Raw genomic sequence first — 20,036 nt, 5'->3', positions numbered from 1 at the left:
GTGATTAATCAAAGTTGTTAGAACTTGTTTCGCAATCGAGTATTAAGAAATTGTATCAAATTAAAATACAAGACTTTTTTCAACGATGAACATCATGCCTGATAAAATTGAAGGGCTTATAGTACTCAACTTATCGTTTTTCGAGTAAAAATATACTCACACATTTAACACTCTATTTTTTTTATTTGGTTTCAAATGACGATGATTATGTTTCAACTGTTTAAACTGAAAATTGAACTACAATTCTAGTTGTGGAACAGTAGAATCAAGGAATTGCATATAACAATCTCAACATTTTGGAGATAAAATGTCCAGTATACACGAGTACACCTTACTCAAATGTTTATATTTTTACTTTGAATCCACCGATTTTATCATTCTTATGGCATTTTGTTTCAAATAAATTGCTCAATAAAGTGCCGTAAACCGCATTTAAAAATAACCACCGGTTACGGAACTACATACGGAGTAACAGTTTTTATTGAACGCCCCTCGTAACAATTTTGTACAAAGTTCTGCCGTTGTCATGACAACAAAGGAAACAAACAACCGTTTTTATGTAAGAAGGTGCATAAGATTACTTGCCATTCTATTAAGTCCTAGTCAAGTTACCACATATCAATATAGTTCAATAGTGTAAGACTTTAGTTGTCAACTGATTTCAATAGTGATAGAGTGATAGACTTTATCTGTCAACTAAGTTCATTAGTGATAGACTTAGCTGTCAACTTAGTTCAATAGTGTAGACCTGTGGACTGCACTATTTAACACGTAAATCATGGTCTAATACAATTTATTTATGATTTATATCTAATTGCAGCAAGTAACGTAACCTTAAATCTGACAAAGACCGGATTAAATGAAAAGCCGTAAGTATTAACCCTCACCTGACCTTTATAAGTTTCTTTGAAATATATTATTATTTCTGGAATAATGTCAGCGCTTTCCAGACATTGTAGGTCTATGATCAAGATATGTTGATTTAGATGTCAAACATTCTCGCTGTATCTTTTTTCTTAATAATAAATCATTCAATATATCTATCAAATTAACTTTTCATATATATTATATGTTTATATCATTTTATACAGTTTGTGGAATCCATTAAATGTATAGATCATCACAAGTTTTGAGTTATTGCACCTTTTTTAAAAAGCTGTGATAGAAGAATAACTCCCATAGTTTGGTAATACGACGTTGACCTTGTAAGTCCTAATATAACTCCCGTTTCATGTGAAACTTTAAGACTAAATGTGCTTTCCGTTATACACATACATAAAAACAGACGATATTTAAAGCGACATGCCTCCAGATCGTTCGACAACAAAAACATTTTTTTAGATATCTTGAAATAAATGCTAAATTTCTTAAGAAGGCTTTAAAACTTAATTACTGACAAACTTAAAATTACGGAAACAAATGAGAATTTGCTGTTTTACTACTTTTTACGATGAGATTCGAAAAGCGTTTGTCACGCTTTTACTCCAGGTAAACTGTATCGATTATAAATATCTATATTTTGACGTCATTATTAACTTCTTAAGCCATAGCGCTACTGGTTTCGACGACAGGAAAATGTCTTTATTGCGCGGCGGCCAGGGTTGGATTCCCGACGCGGGTCATCTTTTTTTCTTGATTTGGAATTTTTAAAATACCATATTCTAACGTTCGTAAACTTCAATTTGAAAGAAAGATTATTTTTTAGCCAAACCTGGAGGCATGTCGCTTTAATGATTTGACAAGTATTCTGTTTCAAATGATTAAAATTTAGGACGGAAAATATTCGGACATACCATCAAACCTTTCACATTTTTGTATAGACATAGCTTTAAACAACCTTATATCTAGTCTTGTTAATAATATCAGTCAAATCACAGACATAATATAAATGACAGAAAATACCTAAAGAACTTAAGAAGATACTAAAAGAAGTAGAATATATAGCCAACATTGAACAAAGGTAAAATGTCTTTTGACATTTGACCATTTTTGACTATTGACTATATTTGACAAAATGAAAACTGGAATGAAATATTAACATTTTCGAAGTAAAAATTTAAATATACGAGGGGCATTCAATAAATAATGTTACTCCGTGTGTAGTTCCGTAACCAGCGGTTAGGTTTGAATGAGGTTTTTAGCACATTATAGAGCAACTTATTGAAAACAAAATGCCATATGATTGAAAACAAATCGGTAGATTGAAAGTTAAGATATAATCATTTGAGTGAGGTGTATTCAGGTATACTGGACCATAGCCTTAATAATCATATCTTACGTTCGTCCTTGGCATCCAGGGTGTCAGAAAATTAGAACTTGTAAAATCACAAAATTCTATCATTTTTTCTACGAGATACAGCAAATTGTTCTGAGTTTGAGTTTGTTTTAACTATTTATTGCGTTTTTTCATTTTACAAAACAGTTAAAATATCTAAATTCGAGGTTGATTCCATCTGGAATGAGTCTCAAGTGTGATTAATCAAAGGTGTTAGAACTTGTTTCGCAATCGAGTATTAAGAAATTGGTATCAAATTAAAATACAAGACTTGTTTTCAACGATGAACATCATGCCTGATAAAATTGAAGGGGCTTATAGTACTCAACTTATCGTTTTTCGAGTAAAAATATACTCACACAATTTAACACTCTTATTTTTTTTTTATTTTGGTTTTCAAATGACGATGATTATGTTTCAACTGTTTAAACTGAAAATTGAACTACAATTCTAGTTGTTGAATAGTAGAATCAAGGAATTGCTTATTACAATCTCAACATTTTGGAGATAAAATGGTCCAGTATACACGAGTACACCTTACTCAAATGTTTATATTTTTACTTTGAATCCACCGATTTCTATCATTCTTATGGCATTTTGTTTCAAATAAATTGCTGAATAAAGTGCCGTAAACCGCATTAAAAAATAACCGGAACTACATACGGAGTAAAAGTTTTTATTGAACGCCCCTCGTAACAATTTGTACATAGTTCTTGCCCGTTGTCATGACAAAAATGGAAACAAACAACCAGTTTTTATGTACGAAGGTGCATAAGATTACTTGCCATCTCTGTTACGTCCTAGTCAAGTTACCACGTATCAATATAGTTCAATAGTATAAGACTTTAGTTGTCAACTGAGTTCAATAGTGATAGAGTGATAGACTTTTTCCGTCAACTAAGTTCATTAGCAATAGACTTTAGGTGTCAAATTAGTTTCATAGTGATAGACCTGTGGACTGCACTATTTACACGTAAATCATGGTCTAATACAATTTATTTATGATTTATATCTAATTGCAGCAGTTAAGGATAACTTTAGATCTAAACAAAGACCCGGGTTAAAAGAAAGCCGTAAGTATTAACCCTCACCTGACCTTTATAAGTTTCTTTGACTTTTAATATCCTTTTGAAATATATTATAATTTCTGCAATAATGTACAGCGTTTTCCAGACATTGTAGGTCTATGATCCAAGATATGTTGATTTAGATGTCAAACATTCTCGCTTTTTTTTTCCTTAATAATAAATCATTCAATATATCTATCAAATTAACTTTTCATATATATTTTCGTTTATATCATTTTATACAGTTTGTGGAATCCATTAAATGTATATATCATCACAAGTTTTGAAATATTGCACCTTTTTTTTTAAACGCTGTGATAGAAGAATAACTCCCATAGTTTGGTAATACGACGTTGACCTTGTAATGTCCTAATATAACTCCCGTTTCATGTGGAAACTTTAAGACTAAATATGCTTTCCGTTAGATACATACATAAAAACAGACGATATTTAAAGCGACATGCCTCTAGATCGTCCGACAACGAAAATAAATTTTTTTAGATATCTTGAAATAAATGCTATATTTCTTAAGAAGGCTTTAAACTTTAATTACTGACAAACTTAAAATTACGGAAACACATGAGAATTTGCTGATTTTACTACTTTTTACGATGAGAATCGAAAAGCGTTTGTCACGCTTTTACTCCAGGTAAACTGTATCTATTATAAATATCTATATTTTGACGTCATTATTAACTACTTAAGCCATAGCGCTATTGGTTACGACGACGGGAAAATGTCTTTATAGCCGCTGCGGCCCGGGTTTCGATTCCCGACGCGGTCATCCTTTTTTCTTGATTTGGAATTTTTAAAATATTTTAGAAACAAAAACTCATATTCTAACGTTCATAATATGACCAAACATCAATTTGAAAGAAAAATTATTTTTAGCCAAACCTGGAGGCATGTCGTTTTTATGATTTGACAAGTATTCTGTTTCAAATGAATAAAATTTCGGGTAAAATTTCGGACATACCATCAAACCTTTCACATTTTTCTCTAAACATAGATCTAAACAACCTTATGTCTAGTCTTGTTAATAATATCAGTCAAATCACAGACATAATGTAAATGACAGAAAATACCTAAAGAATTTAAGAAGAGACTAAAAGAAGTAGAATTTATAGCCAACATTGAACAAAGGTAAAATGTCTTTTGACATTTGACCATTTTTGACGATTGACTATATTTGACAAAATGAAAACTGGAAATGAAATATTAACATTTTTGAAGTTAAAATTTAAATATACGAGGGGCGTTCAATAAATAATGTTACTCCGTGTGTAGTTTCGTAACCAGTGGTTAGGTTTGAATGCGGTTTTCTGTATATTATAGAGCAATTTATTGAAAACAAAATGCCATATGACTGAAAAAAAAAAATCGGTAGATTCAAAGTAAAGATATAATCATTTGAGTGAGGTGTATTTAGGTATACTTGACCATAGCCAAAATAATTATATCTTACCTTTGTCCTTGGCATCCAGGGTATCAGAAAATTAGAACTTGTAAAATCACAAAATTCTATCATTTTTTCTACAAGATACAGCAAATTGTTATGAGTTTGACTTTGTTTTTAACTACTTATTGCGTTTTTTTTTTCATTTTACAGAACAGCTAAAATATCTAAACCTGAGGTTGATTCCATCTGGAATGAGTCTCAAGTGTGATTAATCAAAGTTGTTAGAACTTGTTTCGCAATCGAGTATTAAGAAATTAGTATCAAATTAAAATACAAGATTTTTTCAACGATGAATATCATGCCTGATAAAATTGAAGAGGTTCATCGTAATTAACTTATCATTTTTCAAGTAAAAATATACTCACACCATTTAATACTTTTTTGGTATTCAAATGACGATGATTATGTTTCAACTGTTTAAACTGAAAATTGAACTACAATTCTAGTTGTTGAATAGTAGAATCAAGGAATTGCATATTTCTATCTCAACATTTTGGAGATAAAATGGTCCAGTATACACGAGTACACCTTACTCAAATGTTTATATTTTTACTTTGAATCCACCGATTTTTATCATTCTTATAGCATTTTGTTTCAAATAAATTGCTCAATAAAGTGCCGTAAACCGCATTTAAAAATAACCACCGGTTACGGAACTACATACGGAGTAACAGTTTTTATTGAACGTCCCTCGTAACAATTTTTGTACAAAGTTATGTCCCGTTTTCATGACAACAAAGGAAACTAAAACCTGTTTTATGAAAGAAGGTGCAAAAGATTACTTGCCATCTGTATTAATTCCTAGTCAAGTTACCACATATCAATTTAGTTCAATAGTGTAAGACTTTAGTTATCAACTGATTTCAATAGTGATAGAGTGATAGACTTTATCTGTCAACTAAGTTCATTAGTGATAGACTTGAGCTGTCAACTTAGTTCAATAGCGGAAGACCTGTGGACTGCACTATTAACACGTAAATCATGGTCTAATACAATTCATTTATGGTTTATATCTAATTGCAGCAACTAATTCTAACCTTAAACGTGTACAAAGTTTGGAAATAATGGAAAGCCGTAGGTATTAACCCTCACTTGACCTTCATACGTTTCTTTGAAATATATTATTATTTCTGGAATAATGTACAGCGCTTTCCAGACATTGTAGGTCTATGATCTAAGATATGTTGATTTAGATGTCAAACATTCTCGCTGTATCTTTTTTCTTAATAACAAATCATTCAATATATGTATCAAATTAACGTTTCATATATTATATATATGTTTATATCATTTTATACAGTTTGTGGAATCCATTAAATGTATAGATCATCACAAGTTTTGAGTTATTGCACCTTTTTTAAAAAGCTGTGATAGAAGAATAACTCCCATAGTTTGGTAATACGACGTTGACCTTGTAATGTCCTAATATAACTCCCGTTTCATGTGGAAATTTTAAGACTAAATGTGCTTTCCGTTATATACATACATAAAAACAGACGATATTTAAAGCGACATGCCTCCAAATCGTTCGACAACGATAACAATTTTTTTAGATATCTTGAAATAAATGCTATATTTCTTAGGAAGGCTTTACAACTTATTTACTGACAAACTTAAAATTATGGAAACACATGAGAATTTGCTGATTTTACTACATTTTTACTCCAGGTAAACTGTCTCGATTATAAATATCTATATTTTGACGTTAAATACTTCAGCCATAGCGCGATTGGTTACGACGACGGGAAAATGTCTTTATTGTCGCCGCGGCCTGGGTTTTTTTTCTTGATTTGGAATTTTTAAAATATTTTGGAAACAAAAACTCATATTCTAATGTTCATAATATGACCAAAGTTCCATTTGAAAGACAGATTACTTTTAGCCAAACCTGGAGGCATGTCGCTTTATGATTTGACAAGTATTCTGTTTCAAATGAATAAAATTTTTGAAAGTAAAAATTCGGACATACCATCAAACCTTTTACATTTTGTGTAAACATAGCTATAAACAACATTATATCTAGTCTTGTTAATAATATCAGTCAAATCACAGACCTAATGGGAATGACAGAAAATACCTAAACAATTTAAGAAGAGACTAAAAGAAGTAGAATATATAGCCAACATTGAACAAAGGTAAAATGTGTTTTGACATTTGACCATTTTTGACTATTGACTATATTTGACAAAAAGAAAACTGGAATGAAATATTAACATTTTTGAAGTTAAAATTTAAATATACGAGGGGCGTTCAGTAAATAATGTTACTCCGTGTGTAGTTTCGTAACCAGTGGTTAGGTTTGAATGCAGTTTTCAGCACATTATAGAGCAATTTATTGAAAACAAAATGCCATATGATTGAAAAAAAAATCGATAGATTCAAAGTAAAGATATAATCATTTGAGTGAGGTGTATTCAGGTATACTGGACTATAGCCAAAATAATTATATTTTACCTTCATCCTTGGCATCCAGGGTGTCAGAAAATTAGAACTTGTAAAATCACAAAATTCTATCATTTTTTCTACGAGATACAGCAAATTGTTCTGAGTTTGAGTTTGTTTTTAACTACTTATTGCGTTTTTTCATTTTACAAAACAGCTAAAATATCTAAACCCGAGGTTGATTCCATCTGTAATGATTCTCAAGTGTGATTAATCAAAGTTGTTAGAACTTGTTTCGCAATCGAGTATTAAGAATTTAGTATCAAATTAAAATACAAGCTTTTTTTTTCAACGATGAACATCACGCCTGATAAAATTAAAGGGGCTTATAGTACTCAACTTATAATTTTTCGAGTAAAAATATACTCACACCATTTAATACTGTTATCATTTTTTTATTTTGGTTTTCAAATGACGATGATTATGTTTCAACTGTTTAAACTAAAAATTAAACTACAATTCTAGTTGTTGAATAGTAGAATCAAGGTAATGCATATTACAATCCCAACATTTTGGAGATAAAATGGTCCAGTATACTCGAGTACACCTTACTCAAATGTTTATATTTTTACTTTGAATCCAGCGATTTTTATCATTCTTATGTCATTTAGTTTTAAATAAATTTCTCAATTATGTCCTGAAACCCGCATTTAAAAATAACCACCGGTTACGGAACTACATAGTAGTAAGAGGAGGTAGGAGTAACATTTTTTTATCGAACGCCCCTCGTAACAATTTTGTGCACAGTTCTGGCCCGTTGTCATGACTACCAAGGAAACAAACAACCCGTTTTTATGTAAGAAGGTGCATAAGGTTACTTGCCATCACTATTAAGTCCTAGTCCAGTTATCATGAAAACAGCATTAGGTTCCACATCAGCCCATCGAATCCGAGTCCGTAAGTTTGTACAAGGTGCAGATGCGTGTCAATCCTTTATATAAGAAACATTTTCAACTATTTACTCTCATCAAAAACATGCACATAGTTCCATCATTGACACATGATCATTTCTTTAAAAGTGACAAAAGTATGCGAGAGATAAATCAAAATCAGCTGTATTTCATACATTTTAAGTATGGTACCATATGCGTCATGGGTTGCTTCGGTAGAGCTATAATGATGACTAATTGTATCCACATTTGTCTGTGCTTTAATTTGACAGAGGGTACTACCTCATGCTCGCTTAGCTCAATAGGGAGAGCGCGGATCTATGGATCTCGGGGTCGCGAGTTCGATCACAGGGAGGGGCGTATTTGATGATTCTGTCTGACATCATTCGTCCTCCACCTCCGATTCAGGAGTTGGCAGTTACTTGGGGAGAACAGGTTTGTACTGGTACAGAATCCAGGGACACTGGTTAGGTAGACTGCTTGTACATAACTGAAATACTATTGAAAAAAAACGGCGTTAAACCCCAAACAAACAAACAAATAAATAAATCGATCTTCCAGACTCTACGGCAAAAAGGAAAGAATTAATGGAAATTATTAAATTTTTATTTTATCAGTTGTTTAGGGTTTAACGTCGCACCGACACAATTATATGTCATATGGCGACATCCTAGCTTTTATATTGAAGGAAAATTCCAGGTGCCTATTCGTGCAGTATTTCTTCACGGGCGGACACCTGGGTAGAACCACCGACCTTATTACGCCAGCATGTTACGGATGACAGATTATAAGCATAGAACAAAATTGAATGCAAAGAGATAGAATCAGGCGTTGGGTTCTACTAAGTGATACCCAGGCCTTGAAACAATAATTGAGTTATTTCACCTTAATCATTTAGTGATAGTATATTTCTGGTCCTTTGGGATCATTGAGCCCATTTTATGATAAACTTCCGCTTAAGCCGATGTTTGCTAGTGTGTTCAGTGTTTCACATTTCATTACCTCTAATAAACAATAAAAACTGTGAAAAGTTGCTTTGGAAGCATATCACACAACCAAGAAACATAAAAATCTGCTATTCTTTTTGGTAGGTTGCATTTTATGATTCCAAAGGATATTCTTAAATATTTGGTTAGAGTAGGGAATAATATATCAAATAAAACAACAAGCTAAATAAATTTTGTGTTTTATACTTGTTTTATTTGATAATCTTCGAACCTACGATATATTACCATACCTATGTTGATATCTATATTTCTCAATGCCTGAATTTTCTTTGTTCATGTCCCGTTTCAATTTTAGATCAGAAATCTATAGCACATTTATTAGTTATAATTGAACAGTAATTAAATGGAATTAAGATAGAAGTTATAGAACTCTTTCCTGTTTTGAAGTTTTTTTAAAAATATTTACATGATTTTTTTCTTTGTTCAGAAAAAGAACACAACAAATCATAACAATTTTTTTTCATGTACCTGTCTTGACGTACATTATCACAATTATTAGCTAATTGACCTTTTATCGTGAACTTTTCTCGAGTTCTGCAGTGGAGATACCGCTACTTTGTTGTTTATATCAATGATAATTGGAAAGTTTATGAACTTTTAATCGCAACGACAGACTTTATGACGACATCGCAAATCACTTTAAGAACTCAAGGCTGCTTTAACATAATGTAGTGTTAAAATGATTATGTAATAATTCACCATATACGATTTCGTTCATTGCGTATTCGTTTTTATCTATTCAGCTAAAGACCGGAATAAAGACATATTTGAGAAAGTCCCTACGTCACCGAAGAAGTTGTATGCTGTGGATGCCGGCCTGGCCTTCAATTCTCCCTACCCACTACTGCTACGACCTCAGCGAGGAGTGGACCTTGTTCTGTCATTCGAATATAGTTCACGCGATCAGGATGAAACATCGCTTTTTTCGGTATAATATTATTGATTTTCTTTTTCTTACATACGGTTGTTCAAGTATTTTAACGCGTTTTTTATTATACCTTTCTTTTGCCTACAATGATAAAATCCCATTACCAGAGAAAGAGATATTTTGACTATCAAAAATATTTTCAACTTTTTGACACGTGACCAAGCGGAAGTGACTGTCAGGTCATGTGACCTCGCTGATATTTTGAATGTCATATTAGGGCTATTAATTACTTCATTTTCTAGCCGTATGATTGCCTACCTTGTACATATATAGTAGTGACGTCACTATTCAATATGTACACAGGCGATTACCGCGCTGAAGATGAAACTGTTAAATTAAATGAATAAAAAACGTTCTGAAGGCTCTCATAAGTGAAAGGTATCACCCACCATGACATTCACATTTGAACGTGTTCTAGAATCTAACAGAGCCTTAGTGTACCAGCTCTTCTCCACGCGAGTCGTACTTTACATCGTTGTTAAATTTTTCTTGACTCTTCTACTTCTTATAATATTAGGTGACGTTCACCCGAATCCAGGACCAGAATCATTTTCGTCAGACATGTCAACATCAATGTACTCTGATCTTCCCAATAGTGGTTTAAGCATTTTGCACCTTAATATCAAAAGTCTGAAACCCAAACTAGATATCCTTGCAGTTGAAAATCTCCGTTATGACATCATGGTCTTTACAGAAACATGACTAGAAAAAAAAACAAAGACAAATATCAAACAGGGAAGGCCACGTACCAAAAACGCAGCCTCCCCAAAACGAAACCCACAGCACGCAGACGTGCACACCACAGCCTCCCCAAAACGAAACCCACAGCACGCAGACGTGAACACCACAAGCAGACACACACACACACACACACACACACACGCACACGCACACACACACAAAGCCAACACACGAGAACAAAACGAACAGACAAAGGCCACGATGTTATAAATGAAGATGTTCTTATTTCTGGCTTTATTCAACCCGTTCAAAGCGATCGTATCGACAGATTAGGTGACGTTGTGGCGATTTACGTACGCCAGAACATTAACGTTACTCATCGCTAAGACTTATCGGTTAATGGTCTCGAAGCTGTATGGATAGAGTTATATGTAAATAATCGTAAACATCGTCTTGAACATAGTATTGATCAGGCCTTTAATGAACCTTGTGATGATATTTTGATAACAGGCGACTTTAACACTGACATGCTTTCAAATCCATTCAAAGCCCACCCGTTTAGCTCAGTAGGTAAGAGCGTTGGTCTACGGATCTCGCGGTCGCGAGTTCGATCCTCGGGCGGGGCGTATGTTCTCCCTGACTATTTGATAAACGACATTGTGTCTGAAATCATTAGTCCTCCACCTCTTATTCATGTGGGGAAGTTGGCAGTTACTTGCAGACAACAGGTTTGTATTGGTACAGAATCCAGGAATACTGGTAAGGTTAACTGCCCGCCGTTACATGACTGAAATACTGTTGAAAAACGGAGTTAAACCCAAAACAAACAAACAAACAAATCCATTCAACCGGTTGAACAGAGTTTTGTCATCATAATTTTACAATGCACATCCGCTTATAGATACTCCTACTCACTTCACAGAACGATCTTCTTCCCTCACAGACTTGTTTTTTTTATAAAACATCCCAATAATGTCATTTATAGTTTTGTTGCCGATCCTTTGTTCCAGACCTAGTTCGTTTCCACTGCCCAGTCGTCTGTGTCCTCTAATTCAACAAACCGAAAAGTCTTGTTTTAAACGCCGAATTTGGCAATAACCGTTGTAATTTTAATGATTTTAGACAAGAACTGGAAATATGTGACTGGAATTTTTTTAAAACAATAATGACCTTAAATCAACAGCTGACATCATTTCAGATAAATTAGAAAAATAATACAAAAACGCAACAGAATCCATAAAATAGCGAAATCCTCCATTTATCCTATTACCTGGGCTAATTTTAGGAAAATAAGAAATGAAGTTACAAATCTAATAAGAAAATCGAAATCTGACTACTTTTCAAAACTTATTGATAAAATGAACTCTAATATTACAACAGCCAAAGAATGGTTCAAACTGGCTAAAGAGGTAACCAAAACGAGTCCTCAAGATCTAGCCAGAACTTAGTAAGTGGCAATACCCAAGCGTCAAGCGATGTAGACAAAGCAAACTTATTAAATCAATATTTCGGTTCTCAGTCATCCATAGACGATTCCGGTCACGACTTACCAAATATCCCTGTCAGCAGATAGATCGATTTATTTCGGTAAGGACTGCATATACATGGACAATTAAAAACAGCATGTATAGTAAATACAACATAATAACATAATGCATACATGAAATTAAAAATAGCCATGACAGGCACACCGTCACCAAGGATTACACAAAGAAGAGAAAACTCTTATTTCCATTGTGGTCCTTTGTGTTGGTGGCATGACATAGAGAGGCATAACAGAGTGTACAGAATTATATGACTAGATGGAAATTGAAGTATGCGACTAGATGGAAATTGCACAACTATATCAAATAAAGAATTATTTGACTAGATGGAAATTGCACAACTATATCAAAAAGTAAAATGCGAGCTTAAGTTAAAATGTTCATACATCGAAAGCCATATGAATAGTTATTAAAACACATTAAATAGTTATTAAAACACATTAAAGTAATTATGCTAAATTGTCTAGTAGATAATTCTTTACTAATGTTTTAAAAACAGGTAATTTCTCAGTCTGTGCTATACTAGCAGGCAACTAGTTCCATAGGGAAATACCAGAAAAGAAAAAGGACTTTAACCCAAAACCTTTGTCCTTTGGAACAGCAAAAGCACCTGTGTGACTTAACCTTGTCCTATATGAATGAATAGTATCCTGTGGGATAAAATTGTCTCCCATGTAGTCCGGGGCTAAGCCATTTTTTATCTTAAAAACATGACACAGGATAATCTTATCTACACGTTTGTTGACTGGTAACCAGTTGAGAGATTTAAAGTGCTCTGGGCCAATGTGCGACCTAGCATCAAGGTCCAGAACAAACCTCATTAACTTATTCTGTGTGGTTTGGAGCTTTGATTTAAGTAACTGAGTCAGAGTAAGGTACCATATAGAACAGGCGTAATAAAAATGACATTGGATTAGGGCCATGACAAGGAGTTTCTTGGTGTGTTGAGTAAGATAACGTTTCTTCCGATATAGATATTTTAACCTTGCGTTAGCCTTTGTTTTAGTACGGAGCGAGCCTTTGAATCGAAAGATAAGGTCTGATCAAGGAATGCACCAAGATAAAAGTTGGTTCAATAGTTGTACCATTGCATGTAATATCAAGAGTTGGATTTGACCTTAATCTATGTTTAGATCCAAATAAGATTGACTCAGTTTTACCTAAATAAAGTGACAACTTATTATCTACCAACCATTGACTGAAAAGACCATCCAAACCGTCTACCTATCGTTCTGTCTCGCTCTTAATAGCATAGGCAAACTTATGGAACGCTGTATCCACAAGCATGTCTACAGTTACATTGTCGCTAATAAACTCCTAACCCCGCATCAATCTGATTTCATAAAAGGTGATTCAACGGTTAATCAGCCGACCTTCTTTTACAATGAAATATGTCAAGCACTAGATGAGGGCAAGGAAGTGCGAGCGGTGTTTTGTGATATATCAAAAGCTTTCGATAGAATCTGGCATCGGGGTCTCCTCCACAAACTTTCTTCTTTTGGAATCCACGGAAAGCTTCTAGAGTGGTTCTCGTCATACCTTTCGGGCCGTCGGCAACGAGTTGTTATTTCAAATACTTCTTCGTCCTGCCGAGACATGTTCGCTGGCGTTTCTCAGGGTTCAATCCTTGGACCACTTTTGTTTCGCATCTATATAAACGATATTGTAAATGATCTTCTGGCGAACATCCGGCTGTTTGCCGCTGATACTACACTTTACACAACTGTTGATTTCCTGGATGCATCCGCTGTTGTTCTAAGTTCTGATCTTCGTAAAATAACAAACTGGTCAAGATCTTGGCTGGTGGATTTTAACCCCCAAAAAACTGAAACTGTTCGCTTCTCTAGGAAGAGAGATCATGCAAACCACCCCACTCTTATCATGGTTGACGTCCCTTTTTTCTGTTAAAAACAAAGAAAAATATCAAACAGGGAATGCCACGCACCAAAAGCGCAGTCTCCTCAAAACGAACCCCCCAGCACAAACATCTTGGTATTTCATTTTCCGAGGACGCTAAGTGGAGGGAGCATATATCTTCGTCTGTAAATAAAGCCTGGCAGAGGTTAGGCATAAAGCGATCGCTGAAATTTATCTTGTCGCGTTCCAGTATCGGAAGAATGTACTTTTCATTCGTTAGGCCTCTTCTTGAGTACGGAGATGTTATATGGGACAATTGTTCTGTAGAATTAAATAAAAAGATATAGATGCTGTTCAAAACGAGGCTGCGAGGATCGTTACTGGTGCGACCAAATTATGCAATATTCAAACAATGATGTCTGAACTTCGGTGGGAGACCCTTCCAATAAGGCGTAAGAAAAACAGGCTCGTTCTATTCTACAAAATGACAAACGGTCTTACTCCTCATTATCTCAGCAGTTTGATTTCTGAAAACCAAGAAATTCCGATTACATACCTATGATACCATCTAGAACACAACTTTGTAACTCTTCCTTTTTGCCAGAAACTATTCGCGACTGGGATTCTCTCCCATCTGACGTTCGAAATTGTAACACTCTTCACAACTTCAAAACCAAAATCACAAAACAACAAAGTCTCCCGCCCTTTTTAACGTTGGAACACGTAAAAACCAGATATTACATACTCGTCTACGTCTCGGGCGCAGCTTTTTAAATTTTGACCTTCATAGCAAACACATTACCGACACTGCAATCGGCAGATGCGGATCCCGCTTCAATGTCCCCGTTACACCATGCAGAGACAAGAAATCCTTAGCAATCTCCCATGTGCATATACAGTTAGCAATCTCCTTTATGGAGATGAGCACCTCACGTTCGATCAAATCAGTCAGGTGTTTCTAAAAGTGCAAAGCTTTATATCTTCTTCTAAACGATTTGGTTAATGACATAGCCGGATTTTGTGGTATTCGTATTTGGACTGATGTCAAGAGCTGTGTGAGTCCTTCCTTTTTCTTCTTTTCTTTTCTATCGATTTTATTGTTCTAACTCATTTCTCACATTAAAATTTTATTTGATATTAGTAACGTTTAAAAGTGTCAGTACACTTAGGTTACTTCTCATGACGGGTTACCCCAAACAATTTTCCAACCCTTGAAACACTATTCAACGTATTAATTGAATTATTTCGTTACAATGTTTATTAATGTCATACTGATCGTAACCTTGTACATGTATTGCTGTAAATTTATTTATTGGAAAGGAATTTACATAAGCTATTAGCTTGTTTTCCAATCCATGTATTTGACCTGTAAAAAATTGTTGTACATGCAATGTGTATGTTGTTCCAAAAATAAATATTGCTTATACTAACATTTTTATGTACTAAATTCTGTTCGGTATAATAAAACAAATATCATGCGTGTGTGACATTGATATTGTCAATCCTCGAAACAGAATGTCATCACTCGGTTTTCGCCAGGGGTGACATTCTGCCCTCGGGTTGACAATATCAATGTCACACACGCTGCCATATGATATTTATATAATGTCATGCTTTATACAAGTTTGTTACGTGTATGATCACCTCCGCTCGAAGTATCATATACTACTGGAGTTTCCGTGTCAAGTGGTCGGTTGGCTTAATGTTTAGGAGTATATCATCAAAACGTAGAAATATTGTATAAACGAACAACATCTTTACCAATATTCTACCTGACCATTACATGTTTTGCCGTACTGTCCCGTATGACGGATACTTAAAATATTCTGAAAAAGTTGTCCCCTTTTGAAAATGAATGTCATTTGTAAAGAAATGAAAATAAACAATTGCTGAAAACTGTGTTTCACCTAGTTACGTGAAATAACACTCGTACGCTATTGCAAATGCATCAGAACGAACATATGTAACAGTTATTTGAAAACGGTGAGTTTTTTAAAGGCGTTAAAATTTAACTGTCCGGAAGTGGGGCCCCTTTAAGTAGCCCTTTTCAAAAATTCAATGTTTATATCAGTATACTGACACTTGTTTCTTAGAGTAATATACTTGTTTTACATGCTGTTCAATTTTCACTTGAAACAAACATTTCTTTCTATAATTTGGTGTTGTTTGATTTTTTTTCTCAAAACGTAAGGCTAAACGTTAAAATTATATTTTAAAGAAATTTACTTGTTTCTCTAGTTTTCAATTATACGTTTAATCATAGGAGCTGTTGTTAGCCAAGGAGTGGGCAAAGCTTAATAAATTCCCATTCCCTGATATCGACCCTGACATTACTGACCGTGAGGGACTCAAGGAATGCTATGTGTTCGAAAATCCCGACGATCCGAAATGCCCGATCGTCATGCATTTCGTTATCCTTAATGCTGAATTTCGAGAGTATAAAGCACCAGGTATGTATTTCACTTTCAGTGCAGTATGTAGTTTTATCTGGTAAGCGAAAGTACTTGCAAAATAGTAGTGATAAGGTAATAAGGGATGTCAAGAAATAACACATTTTAGTGTTGCTTTACTTACAATTAACAAACATTATCTCATAAAATTCTAGATTAAGTACATTAGATATAGTGCTACGTTTTCGTCATATGACTTTGACAGATTCAGTGTATACATATTCATTTTCAACTTGTTGCTTTAAGTATATTTTTTACGGGCTCAATGCAAGTGTTTTGATACTACCCCCGTGGTAAATTCTTGGAAATTAATGCTTCATTTACCATTCCTGAATTGTTCAGAAGAAATAAGCAATAGTGTTTACAGAGACAATCTTGTTCTTGTTTGGAAATATATGCATTACTCCCTTCGAAACTTGTTTTTCAACTGTCCATGGTCTGTTTAGTAGACTTAGTCTATATCAAGCTTTCACCAAACATATTTTGTATCATTCACACTTGCTGGGAGTCTCGATAGTCCGAGTGTTGAAAATGTTACAAAATGTACATTGTGCATCAAACTGCAAAATTAAAGTGAAAGTAGAAAAAATACTCTATACTGATATAATATATGTATTCGTAGAACAGTTTGATAGAGTTGTATGAAAAACAATGATCAAAGAGGCGGCAAATCCTAAAACAAAAATATCACCTTAGTATCATAATATTGTACTAGAACCTTAATCTTAAGCGAATCTGTTTGATATGGCAAACGATATTATAGCATTGCCATTGTTTTCTAGGCGTGCCAAGGAGAACTAAAGAAGAAAAGGATTACGGTAACTTTGATATCTTCGACGATCCAAACGGCTCATATTCTACATCGAACTTCAAATACACAAACCAAGCGTTTGACCGTCTGGCTGACCTGATGGAATTCAACACATTACTATGGAAAGAGGAGATCATTGAAAATATAAAAAAGTGTGTTAAGAAGCGAGCAAATTAGTACAGAGGAAAAGATGTAAAAATGGCACATATCACTGAGAAGTCATATACTGAGCAAACAGCTACCCCAGTTCCCACCATTTAGATGTTTTTGTTTTGTTTCCTTAAAAGTTTTAAAAGGGGTATTTGTTCAAAATTAAGTGTACGCACAGACAAGCATATTGCTATCTAAACAAAATCAAACTATGCCATCATACAAATTTACTCATTTTACTACTTCAGATGTCTAGAATTTACAAAATAGCGAAAATCGATATGAAGGAAGAAAATGACAACAATAATAAAATAACGTCTAGGAAAGGAGCATTTACTATTTATGTAATGTTTAACAATTTTCTTCTAAAAATTACAAATTGTCACCATAGTACTTTAAGTGTTCTCAAAGAAAAACATCTAAAAAATACATTGAAGCGCTTAACAGACATTCCTGCAAATATTAGTGAGATTATTTGACTGACATGTTCATCTGAATACTTTAAAGTTATACTGATGGAACTTACACTTAATACAGTTAGGACTATGTAGAAGTATTCTCTGGACGTCAGTAACATACACTGTTGGACAGATATAAAATACGCATTTGAAGTGTAATTGCTAATAAAATCATTGGAAATTTGTCGCTCCATAGGAAATGTTGTTTATATGAAATTTATTTTCTTCAGATGTTTACAAAGGTTCTGAATAGTCATAACCGAGCGGCTAAGAGAAAAATCATAACGTGTTATAAAATGCTATTTTACCTGTAAGGAATAGATGGAACAGCTTGTATGATACTTCATCGATAAAACGTACGAAAATTAATAAATAACGGCAAATCATCATAGAAAGCATAAAAGTTATACGAATGCAATTCGAAGGATCTTTTTTGGATTAAAGTTACTGAGTGCTATTTTATACTAAGTTTTTGTTTGAGTTTTGCGTTTTTAGACGTTAATTTTCGTTTTATATAGACTTGCAGCTTTAATTTCATAGACGTGTTTTTTTCTTCCATACCAGACGGGGATTTCCGGTATGTGCTCGAAGATGACTCCCGTGCTGTAAATGACGCATACGAACTACATATATGTAGAAGATTTATGTAGTAATCTATATTTTATTTCAAAAACGGAATAAATATCCAATGCCATGACAGTTCCTCTTTGTTCCTGATAGTATATTTCTCGATTCAACAAAAGTTATTTTATCAAAAATTCATAACGTTACGCTGCAACTGATTAAACAAAACCGGAACTAAACATTGTTATTTTGCCTTTGAAACGTCATGACGTCTTTCCTGTTTACGGACGTTGGTTTCTCACGCTTTGTTTAAATACGCTACTGTGAGCAATAGTTCTAAAAAGAAAGTCGTTCGATTGATTTTATCATTATTATTATTTCTTGAATATGGTATGCAAGAAAAAGATTCAATCTCTGGTTGTAGGTGCAGATGAATATATCCGGCTCTCGGGTAACTCGGCTGGAGTTCGTTACCACGTAAACAGTTACCCTCGAGGCCGGAATTTCCCATCTGCGACTATAACCAGTGAAAGAATCTTATAATCTTTTCATTGTAGTTTATGAATACAGTCGGTATGCAGATATGCACGCTCACGTGTACCTATTTCCATGTTCTCAGTCGGTATGCACATAAGCACGCTCACGTGTACCCATTTCTATGTGCTCAATCAGTTTGCGCATATACACGGATTGCACAATGTTGAGTGTTGTAAGGGTGACTGCATACTTTAATTGTACATAGTATTCCCTATTGTACGTTTGCCCCTATTTTGTTGTTTTATTTTTGTTCATGTTTATATATATATATATATATATATATATATATATATATATATATATATATATATATATATATATATATATATATATATATATATATATATATATATATATATTTGATAAACATGTTATTCATAGGAATAGATACTTTATATTATATACATATATTGATCTAAATTATTTTGTTGTTTGTTTCATGTGGGTCTGGGACGTTAATTTGTGTATGAACATAATTGGAACCATTGTCTTACCCTTAATTGACATACATAACTGTCATTTTGATTTACTTGTTTTTAAGTTTCCTATATATACTAATAAAGGTTTGTAAACGTGTTATTGTCACTCATTTAAAAACGCCTCCTCGGTAGCCTATGGTAGAACTTCGTCAAACCATAGGCTTAAAAAATGGTACTGGTATTCCTCGCTTGAGCTCAGCTTTAAGAGGAAGGTTTTAGACCTGGTCTGACCAGTGTCAGTATAATGTGTCTGGGTGAGGTATCATGCCATGTGTATACGACCTTTTATTATATACCTGTATAAATTCTGTAAAAAATCTGCTTGTATTTCACAATTTAATATGGACAGACAGACAAAATTCCGTATTGTACCTTTTAAATTCCGTATTATACCTTCCGTATTGTATGCTGCTGGACTATTTTCATTAATATGCATG

General features: G+C 33.7%; 1 protein-coding gene across 3 annotated transcripts in view; it reads left to right on the top strand.

The window, feature by feature from the left end:
* Positions 1-19,695, top strand: part of LOC128553651 (cytosolic phospholipase A2-like) — a 36,595-nt gene extending 16,900 nt beyond the window's left edge. For all 3 annotated transcript variants that reach the window (XM_053534826.1, XM_053534827.1, XM_053534828.1), the window contains 4 exons: positions 3,298-3,348; positions 9,884-10,068; positions 16,414-16,600; positions 17,383-19,695. In XM_053534826.1, coding sequence (XP_053390801.1) covers positions 3,298-3,348; positions 9,884-10,068; positions 16,414-16,600; positions 17,383-17,588 — 629 coding nt within the window. In that variant the 3' untranslated portion in view covers positions 17,589-19,695. The remainder of the gene's footprint in view (positions 1-3,297; positions 3,349-9,883; positions 10,069-16,413; positions 16,601-17,382) is intronic.
* The last annotated feature ends 341 nt before the right edge of the window (positions 19,696-20,036 follow it).

The sequence above is a fragment of the Mercenaria mercenaria genome, unplaced genomic scaffold (genome assembly GCF_021730395.1).
Source record: "Mercenaria mercenaria strain notata unplaced genomic scaffold, MADL_Memer_1 contig_4147, whole genome shotgun sequence".
Classification (NCBI taxonomy): Eukaryota; Metazoa; Mollusca; class Bivalvia; order Venerida; family Veneridae; genus Mercenaria; species Mercenaria mercenaria.
The sequence above is the reverse complement of the archived record's forward strand: the minus strand, read 5'-3'. Positions and strand labels throughout refer to the sequence as shown.